This window comes from Vipera ursinii, assembly GCF_947247035.1.
Source record: "Vipera ursinii genome assembly, chromosome: 3".
NCBI classification, from domain to species: Eukaryota; Metazoa; Chordata; class Lepidosauria; order Squamata; family Viperidae; genus Vipera; species Vipera ursinii.
Window position 1 is genome coordinate 36,359,856 of NC_139516.1, and position 10,988 is coordinate 36,370,843.

General features: G+C 35.8%; 1 protein-coding gene across 1 annotated transcript in view; it reads left to right on the top strand.

The window, feature by feature from the left end:
- Positions 1-10,753, top strand: part of TSPAN2 (tetraspanin 2) — a 50,812-nt gene extending 40,059 nt beyond the window's left edge. The window contains exons 3-8 of the mRNA XM_083359732.1: positions 3,571-3,668; positions 4,560-4,634; positions 5,479-5,574; positions 6,844-6,915; positions 8,672-8,755; positions 10,449-10,753. Of these exons, the coding sequence (XP_083215858.1) occupies positions 3,571-3,668; positions 4,560-4,634; positions 5,479-5,574; positions 6,844-6,915; positions 8,672-8,755; positions 10,449-10,514 (491 nt within the window). The 3' untranslated portion in view covers positions 10,515-10,753. The remainder of the gene's footprint in view (positions 1-3,570; positions 3,669-4,559; positions 4,635-5,478; positions 5,575-6,843; positions 6,916-8,671; positions 8,756-10,448) is intronic.
- Positions 10,754-10,988: the final 235 nt, after the last annotated feature.

A 10,988-nucleotide genomic window follows, 5' to 3' on the forward strand; every position in this document is an offset into this window, starting at 1 on the left:
CCCCCCTTTTTTTTTTGGCAAGGACTGGAAAAAATAGAGCTGAGATGGTCATGAGGCAATTTTATTTCACCACAGAGGCTCTTCCAAGGATGCTTGTCACACAGATGGTGTGCATCTTCACCATAGCTACCTACTTAGAGACATTCGGCTCTTGGATAGCATGAGAGGAGCCACAAATATTCAAGCTATATTTGACCAGGGCAAAAAATGAGGAAATGGGCAAATAAAATTTTTAATTCTATTTAGATTAAATTAAAATCTGAATATAATTAAATTTATTGAATGTTATTCTCATGCATCAAATAATTTTTGATTGCTTGTGTACCTTTACCTTAATGACGATGGCCACGGAGCAAAGGTACTAAGAAAAATGTTGTTAAATCTATGAAATGTTGAACAGAAAGTGTAACAGTAATTGCTCAATGGCCTATGTTGCTCTCCTTGCTCATGGCAGCCCCTGCAAACCTTGGTTTCCCTACAGTAGGAGTTCTTTTATTCTTTTATTCCCTTGAATGATGGTTTAATGCATGATACCCTGCTCTGTACACTCCGAGTTTTTACCAGGTTGCCCTTTACTTGTGTAGCTGTTGGCATTTCACTCATATAAATCACTAAGCTAAACTGTCCTTTTTAGGTAAAGCTTTCTCTTAAGGCTTGCTAACAGGAAGCAATAGGGATCTCACCAACCCCATTCTCTCCTGGAAGAGCAGGGGTCTGGTGCTCTAGGGAGAGCTATCTACAGAGAATAAAAAGAGTGGCCAATTAGCACTCTTCAACAGGTTTGATCTGCCTTGCAAAGTTCTAATAGAGCCTGGTACTGAGTTGCATCCCTCCCTCCATTCATGGTGACATCATCTGGAAAATATGAATGAGAGAAATTACTGAAACAAGATAAAGTCATTTTGGACCCATACATTTTGTTTTTATCATTCACAGTGTGTTTAAACCACAGATGGTGAGCTTATGTATTTCAAGAGGCCACAGTGAAGGGCTGAGGAGCAAGATTTTTCAAGCTGACCCTCTCTTCCATATAAGGAGTGCCATGCTCCGTAGTTGACTTTAAAGAAGCAGTTGGAGTTAAATGAAATTGCTGATAAGGCAGCCAGCTTGAGCTTGCTGATTTACAGCATGGAAAAGGCAGCGTATATTTTAAAATGCTTAAAATACATTCTTTGTCAGAGTGACTGTTGTAATGTCTATTACCTTCAAAAATAGCAGCCATGACCCTTGTCCAAGATTCATCATATTTATATAATATCAAAAACATTTTTTTAAAAAAAATTGTCAAATTATTCATATGTCATGGTTTTGTCTTTGGTAATGTTCAGTTGCATTTGGAAAAGAGAATATGTGATTAAAAAGCTTGTGCCACTGATTCCTCAGAGTAATGAGGAGGAAAAGAAAGGATAAGGGGTAAAAAAAAGTATTTAAAAATAGTCCATCCTGCAAAGATCAGAACTTTCTGGGAAATAACAAGGTATACATATACCAAAGATATCTGCTAGAGTAAGTATATGCTTTAGAAAGTGGCTTCAAAACTCAGGTTGCAAGCATTTAGATTTTCAGAGTAATTTTATTTAATTTATGCATAATATAGGTAGAACTAAAACTTGTTTTGAAGGATCAAAATAAATTCTCTGTGTTATGGCAGCAGGTTTAGTCATTGAAAAAAATGACATATTTTTAACAAATTCATTTGAAATAAAAATCGTGAAAATAACCTCTTAAAAAGTGAGTATATTCCGCCATCTTGTGGAGCAATTGAGCCTTGCACCTATTTCACCTGCAACCTCAAAAGGTATTTTCACATAATCACCCACCTTTTTAATCTGTGTACTCCCAAATCAGCTCAGTTTTCATATTTGCATTCAATGTGATTAATAGGAGGGAAATACGGCATGACCATTTTGAACAAGTAAGTGCAATGACGTTCAGAATAAGTGCAAACAAAGTTGAAATGGGCTCTTAGAAGTTTAATTAGGGCAAACATGGTTTGCCATTAGCTTAACAGCAGCGTTTTTTCATCAAGTTGTGTGATTTTGAAAGATGATTATTGTATTTCCTAAAGCACATTGCTGAACCATTCAATTCCTAAAATTGTGCATGAAGATGTTCATTTCAAATGAGTTAATTATTAATCATTATGCATTTCCAAGACCATAAATTGCATCATTGTAAGCCCTTGATACTTGGTTTACTTTTATGCTTCAGAAATATTTAGTAGTAAGCTGTTGCTTATTAGGAAAAAGTGTTTGGTAGCTATCCACTAACTCACTTCGACTATTCAGAATAAATCTACAGGACTACATGCTCTATTCAGAATAATCTTTTATTACAAGACAGATTTTGAGCCTTTGTTTAGTTTATATAGTCTCTGAGTTATCTTGAATACCTCACTTGTTATATTTTTCTTTGCAACTTGTTATATTTTTTGTCTCTCTGAAAAGTAATTAATGTATTTATTAATGAAATTTATAAAAGTCACCTATTTGGCAGAAAATAATGCAATAAACTGGTTTGGCAAGAACAAACTGCTGGGAAATGTTGCAGAATTAAAAACTTTTTAATTAATTTGACACAGAAGACTTGACTTCCATTATGAACGGCAGAATAATGGCCTCTGTCCCTACTTGTAGGTTAAACTAAAATATTTATAAAAAACATTCCTGAATACTTGTTTTGTTTTCTTAAAATTCTGTGCTATATTTTTATTCCACTTTTGAGTAGATACACGTGAATAGTTTGGGTAACACAGTCTTTGGAAAAAGAAGCTGGAGGAAAACATTAAGATGTATAGTTCCACACAGGTGAGAGCATTAAATAAAGTGTAAAGATGGAAACCTGAACTATGAAAATAATTCAGTGTTTTATTAGCTGTATTTTATATAGTACTCAGAAGAAATATGAATTGCAGGAAAGAGCAACAGAGAGATGGCTGCCAATGCAATACTTAGTTCCCCAATTTATTTTTTTGCCATGTGGCAACAAATTGTGCGACACACCACACAATCATCTTTCAACCTTGTCAACCCTTTCCGTAAGTGTAGCATTACAGAGGCTCTGCTACTCAATCAGAACAGAGCTATATTTTATATATCCATTGAACTGCAAGAAGATTAGCCTTCAACTAACCATCAAGAAACCAGAGTTATGCCCTTAGGTGTTATGTTGAGAAGCTTGCAGCTCTATAGCACAGGCATACCTTCAGAGACCCCCATATTCATCTCAGAAGAGAGTTTGTGAGAAATTTTAAGGATGCAGGGTGGTGTACTTGAATTGTTTAATTATGAAGGTGGCTTAGAGACATATCTGAGTGTCCTGTCTTTCACTGTACTGTTTCTAGCTCTCCGTGCCTCAATTAAATCCCAAAATAAGACATCAGGAGGACACCAGGCTTCCACTTCCAGATTCAGTAGTAGATTGTTGATTGAAGGGGGTCCTCCCATTGAGAAATTCCTGGAAAATGTATTCTTCCCTTGGAGAAATCATTCATCCAACTTTTGTGTCTACAATATTGGAATTTTAAAAAGTTATTTATGGCTGTTTTGCCTATTCTGTCTTCCCTTATAGGACTGTATGTCCTGATAGGAGCAGGAGTACTGATGATGGCAGTGGGATTTTTTGGATGCTGTGGAGCAGCACGAGAGTCTCAGTGCCTGCTTGGAGCAGTAAGTAATCGACACGTACAGTAAGACGACATGAGCTCTCTCTAGATGCAAAATCATTGTACATTAAGTCAATCATGAACATAAAGTCCCTCTTCTAAAGTATTTGTATTTTGCTTTATTCCAAGTCCAAAACAAGAAAGTCTGTTTTTAAATTCAAACATCAAACTGTAAATTAAGATCCTGGTTAGCAGACTGGTATTAAAAACAGATCTGTTTCTGACATAACAGAGAGCAGTTCAAAGCTGGCATAAAAGAAAAAGAGACTTAAAAACAAAAGAGTGGTGGATCTGACATCATATCCTGCTAAATAAATTACAGTTTTTTTAAGCCAGGACATCTATATTAAAATCAATCTGCTGTATATTGGAAGAAAGAGGGAGGTGGAACATGTAAACCTTTTGTGTAAATACAGTAACTTGGAGGTCCTTTTATTATCTACCCATCATGACCCTAAAGTCCTAGTCAGAAGTAATTCACAGTCAGTTTCACAGGACATATTTCTATCTAAGTGGTTATAAGAATTCATGAAGCATTAATTTACAATTCAGTATTCAATTTTTTAGAATCTGTCTTGTTTCAATTTTGTGAGACTTACCACTTGAGCAAAGCATAAAAAGAACTCTACTACAAAGGCTTTGGATATATTGTAGTGTTAGAAATACTTCTCTGATATTTTTTATCCCATACTTTCCTTAAAGGTTGAAATTACTTTGATTTAAGGAAAGTTGAACTAGATACTAGAACCTTCCCTTTTGCATCATTAATCTTGTCCTATGTAAAGTATTTCTGTTATTAAAACTGCTATTTCTAAATCTCAGAGAGTGGATTTACATGTTGCTTTCAAGTTTCCATAAAAGTTTAACCTCTAATCTTATCTCCATTCTTTTGTAGTTTTTTACCTGCTTGTTGGTGATTTTTGCTGCTGAAATCGCTGCAGGGGTTTTTGCTTTTCTGGGCAAGAAAACGGTAAATGAAATGCTTAACCACATGCTACCCTAAATATCTTAAACTGAAAAATAGTTTAAAACTGTAAAATCTCTTAAAAATTAAACACAAACTCTGGTGATTTCATGAATGTATCTTGGCAAATATACAGAAAAGGGGTTTTATTGTTTTCGTTGGAGAAGGTTTTTCTTGACTTCCTAGGCTAATGTACAGATCTGATATTTCCTAATTGCATATTCAGTCATTGGTGTGGCAATGTTTTTTATTACCCAACCTCCCCAATTTCCTTTTGCATCCTATCCACAATGCCCCATCCATCAGTCATGTTGTACCCCAGCTGAAGCCTAGGGCTTGCTTTCTTGTACTCTCAAATTGGGTTCACTCTTCGACATGTCTATTTCTCTAAATAGATAAAACTTTCTACCCTAAGGTCGACTGCAGCCCTCTTTGTTGCTACCACATTCTCAAGTGGTAGAAGAACCAGAGGACTGGAGGAAAGCCATGAGTTTCCTGTTACTGAAATTTATTTATTTATTTATTTATTTTATTTTATTTTGGGGACTTATATGCCGCCCTATCTCCCGAAGGACTCAGGGCGGCTAACAACAATAAAAATACAATAATACAAAAGTTAAAAAAGAATTAAACTAGCAGCCCCAATAATAAGTTTAAAACATTTTAAAAATCCCTGTCAGTCCAGGTCAGCCTGATGGAAAAGGAATGTTTTAAGGCCGCGGCGAAAGGACCGAAGATCCGGGGCCATCCGGAGCTCAAGGGGAAGTTGGTTCCACAGGTTCTGCTGGTCTCTTCACTATCCTTCATATCTAATTAGGATGTCTGCTTACTGTGATTGTTATTTCTGCAGGCAGTCAACGAAGTCCAAGTTATCTATGAGAAAGCTTATGAAAACTACATCAGTGATCAAAGCAAAAACAAAACACTCATCAGATTTCATGATGCAGTGAGTAATATGAATTCAGAAATTGTGCTCACCAATGTTGCTTTTAGTTGATTTCAGAATACTATGATTTGACAATGAATCCAGTGATTCAGTTTGCATAATGTTTGTCTTTCCCCTTCTGGAATTTTTATTCTTATTGAAATCAAGCTAGATTCTATGTGGTACCTGATTTCTCAGTCATTTCTGTGATTTCTTAATTTACTATAATGGTCAGCAATCTCTCCAGACCTTGGTAAACACATCTTTCTAAATCTTCCTAAATATGGACATTTCCTCTGGAAGACTTTGGTAAAGCCCTGAAGTTTCATTAAGTCACATGTGATATCTTGAAAACACTGCAGGCATCATTACCGGGAAGGCATAATAAGAATCCTGGCATAGAGGCTGTATGCATTTATTATACTCATCCTGACAGTTAAGGTAGCATGTATAAAACTATTTCTACCACCGTTCCTTAAAAAAAAACTTTATTATAATTCTCTTGGTTTTCGCAAGACTATCTGTACCAATATAGTCTGTTTTACTCATGACAATGGTGAGATAATGTTGTGCCACATATATTTCTGACATCATTTGCTAAGTTTACTTTTTCCTTAGCAGGACGTAGATCAATGTTTCCCAAAGCGTGATCTGTTGCTCACGGTTCTTAGAAAGGAAAAGGAAACCCAAATGCTTACTCTCTTTTGCCTCTGTGCTGGATAAAGTCTCCCAAAAACTTTCCTCTGAAGTTTCTACCCAGAGTGTTGCTAAGCATTAAAAATTTACTTCACCACGTGCAATAGTCTATTCTCCATGTTGCACGTGTGTAAATAATTTCTTTTTTTAAAAAAATGCCACAAACAAACAACTGCAATGAATTTGCTTCCAGATCTGAGCTTGCCTTTGGAGTTGAGCTGTCTCCCTTATTACAAAAGGGCTTAATTTTTATCCATATTATTACCATACGGTTACTGAACACCAGGCACATATGCACATACCTATATGAGAACCAGTGTAGTAGTTCTGTTAATTCAAACAAGGTTAAAGGTGGAATACTAGCCAGACTGAGGCAACTCTAATATCCATAACCATACAGACCAGTCAAGTTTGAATGGAAGATGATTCCTTTGTATCTATAAATTGGATTGGAATTATTAATTCATGTTATACTTTGCAATAAGTATACACTTTGAATAATATAATTGTGATAAGCGTATTTTGGGTTTTTCTGAATCATCTGAAAATGATTATTGTGGGAAGATTTGTAATATCTTATCTCTCTCCCTCCAGCTTCAATGTTGTGGGAAAGACAGTGACGCTCAAGTAAAACCCACCTGTCCAAAAGATATTGTGTCATCTAAAGTAAGTGCCTCTATTCTGTCATGTCATCCTCTGTCATGTCATCCTGATAGGGAAGTCAAAAATAACCTGGAAATGGGGTGAGACATGTTGGGAATATCATCTCCAGAGGCAGAGGAGATGACCTGGACAGGAGCCATTTGGCACCAAAAGTAGGATGCCAGCAAGATGATTTGTAAGCAATTTGTTTGCTTTGCCAATTATAGACACATGCATATATCTGAAGAAGACTGCAAAATAAAGCAAGCAGTATTGATTGCAGCCAATTGCTTCTCCCACCCTTCCAATTTGCTTGTAACCTCCTGGGTTGTCAGAACTGGTCATTGCCATTTCCTGGTCTTGCTAAAATGAAAAATAAGAGCAAATTTTTTTTAAAATTTATTTGTCATGCCATGGCAAGTAGCAGTGTGGATGAATTATCCTCATCCAGTTCATAATGCAGAAAAAAAGGTTAATGTCCCCAGTGTAATCATATGTATAGTTTGCTGTTTATTTTTTTAAAAAGAGAAAATAATTACCTACATTCTATTGTTTGGTTAATATGTACCATGTATAGATAGTCCTTATGATTAAAACTGAGCTCAACATGTGACAGTTGTTAAGTGAGTTTTGATCCAATTTACAACCTTTCCTGCCACAGTTGTTAAGTGAATCACTGCAGTTGTTAAATTGGGTAACACAATTGTTAAGTGAGTCTGGCTTCCCTATTGACTTTGCTTGTCAGAAGGCCACAAAAGGTGATACATGACCCCAATACACTGCAGCAGTCATAAATATGAGTCAGTTGCCAAGTGTCTGAATTTTGATCACATGACTATGGGGATGCTGCAAAGTGTGAAAAATGGTCAAAAGTCACTTTTTACAGAGTCATAGTAACTTCAATTGTCACTGAACAAACTGTTGTAAGTTAAGCACTACCTCTACATGCAAGGATGTCTACATTATTCATGCAACTTGCAGGATTAACGGATTATGTTGGTTCCCTCACTCTTACTGAGTAGCTTCATGAGAGGTTTAGTTTAATCTGATTTCTTCTCCTGAGCCAAAATTTCCGGGTGACCTTCTCTTAGAAAGTACTTAGAGCTGGGTCCAAATAGAATTATATGGCAGACCTAACCAAATGAACTTAATTTTGGTTGTGTGAACTTTCATAGCTAATTCAAACAAAATAAACTAGACAAATACATAGTTGACAGTCTAATTTTATTTTCAATGAAAATAGAATTACATTATATGATTGTCATAGATAATGTATGCTATATAGTTCAGCTTCTCTTTACTGATTTTCCTGCCTGCAAATATAAGCTTAACCATGCATGCCACACACCACTTTGTGATACAGTGCAATTCTGTATTCCAGTATTTTTATTCATAGACTGACTCTATGTGTAGACCTGGAAAATTGCACTGCATAACTAGAGAGGCACAAATCCAGGGAAAGAAAAGAATGTAGTCGCAGGCATCTGCATGGGAGGCAAAAGAGGAAGCTTGCATCAAAAACATAAGAGGCATAGTTTGTATCCTGACATTCTGCAGATGCCTATGTATGCTATTTCAGTGAATCAAGGCTGCTTTCAATGAGCAGGAAGGGTGTTCTAGCATCTCTTAGGATCAGAGAAAAGAGCTGAAAAGAGGAAAAGGAGATAATAAGGTGCTAGATTAAAAAAAATCTGCCACAGGTAGAGGTGGTTGTTGAGAATTCATATTAATAAATTTAGGAAAGGATTTAAGACTTTAATGTCTTTCATGTTTTGAACAGAACTGTATGACTGAAATAGAGACTCTCGTTAATTCAAATCTTCATTTACTTGGCATTGTTGGGATTACAATTGCTGGAATCACAGTAAGTAATTATCTGATTGTATTGACTATTGTTGTCATCATCAACAACACTGTATTTACACAAACCTGAAATCTTTCCAAAACACTGAAATTATAGCAGATTACTAAAGAGAACTGAGAATCACTGTAAGTCTCCCTTGCATGGACCTCATCTGGCATGCTGATTGCGGGAATTCTGGGAGATGAAGTCCATACATCTGAGATTTGAAAAATTTGCTCTAAAAGCATTGCAAGATGTAAGATTCCTTGACCATTATAGTCATAATACTATCACTGAATTATGACTATGTGGCCAAACAACAAACTCTCCAACACATCGTGTCAGAGTGCCAAAATAGAACCTATAATGAGACTGTTAATTTTCTGGCTGTGACTAAAAAAGCAAAAAAGTATATCAGTAATCTAGATATAATATTTTAGATCTTTTTTATATTTTGTATTTTATCCCTTGTGTTTTGATCAAATTGTGATGTGAATGTGCCATATAATTAATAAATAAATGCAATCCTGATCCTTCTCTGTAAATGGCATGTTTTAGGTGAAAAATATGGATGTTAATTGCTTCCACACAACCAAGAACAGGATCTTGGAAGTAAAAGGACTTTCTTCAAATTTTAATGATCCATATTTATATTACTTCATTACATTATTTCATGTATTTCATCATATTTATATGGCCGCTCACCACACTCACACTCTTGGTGGTATACAAAAAACCCTAAAAACAATATAAACAAACAACTTTTATTTATTATTTTTACTTTTAAATTATAAAAGACACAACACTAAAAATAAAAAATATATATTTTAACTTCTTTTAGCTATTTAATTTAAAATAAACGGTCATCTATGTACCTATTTACATCTACATCTATCTATGTAGGTAGGTTCTGGGATAGGGACATTAGATCAGGCATTAAAGCAAAATCTCTGGTAGCACTGATGATGTTACCTAGTTTGGTAATGAAACATCTGCAACAAAACAAGTAAACTCACAGAGCACCAAGAGCCTCCAGAGTTTTATTTGCCAGTCAGAATAATTCACATAGACCTGGCTGGGAACATAATACTAATAAAATAGAATCAGGTAGATACCTGGATGATAAGCATTTTAATATTAGTAGCTCGGGTTGGTAGTTGGGCATTCGTTTGATCTCTGAGCTTGGCGATTTGGCTGCAAACGTTTCATCTCCATTGGGGGGGGACATCTTCAGTGCACTCTGAATTGTGCTTGTCTCTCAGAGCACTGGCCTGGTTTGAAGACTATGGCCCAGCAACAACAACCAGCCAATCAACTAGCTCAAAACCAGACCATGACTCAGAAACATCTGGACAAATAGCACCCACACCAATTTACATCACACAAAAATGTATGTAAAGGTCAGTGCTCTGACAGACGAGCATAGTTCAAAGCGCACTGAAGATGCCACCCCCCAAATGGAGACAAAACATTTGCAGACAAATCGCCAAGCTCAGATATCAAACCAACAGCCCAAATATCTGGACATTTGGGTTTTTTTCCTGAAAAATAAGGAGAAAAAACTTATAAAATACTTGTAGTATCATACTGTGATCTTGAAGTCTAGCGAACAGAGATTAATTCCCAAGAAAAACCACTCACATTCTCTGAAACTTTGCTCATATGTGACAAATGTTGCATTTTTAAAGTTTAAAATAATGCTCTCATCTTTCAGATCTTTGGCATGGTCTTCAGCATGGTCCTTTGTTGTGCTATCCGAAATACAAGAGACATGCTTTAGAAGGTTTCCTGTATCATGTAACTTTGAACCCAGGACTGAAAGAAAAGCTGCAACACAATTCTGAAGAAGTGCTTGCCCACTCAACTTAACAACTGTAATCTATTTTAATTAGAAGTTAATCAACTGACAGAAAAGAGGGGTGTATGATGAGTTCAAGAGCTTCCTGTGATTGCATTTAAATTTTTTAAAGAATTAAGATATGAGCAATAAAATAGGCTAACAATTCCTTTTCAAGGCGATCAGTGGTATCTAAAACTAAAACTTATTTGAAGTATGACTTTGCACAGGTATGGAGGAATAGGCCCTGTATGTATGTGTGCTTGTTTTGGTGCTGATGCACTTATAGCTGTATATACAGTTCCTTTTATTGTATGTATGTTTTGTGAGTATCTTTATCTGCATGCATATTTCTGCAATATGTATATTATGCATGCACATGTGTGTATAGCCACACACACACTTGGGTACTTTTCC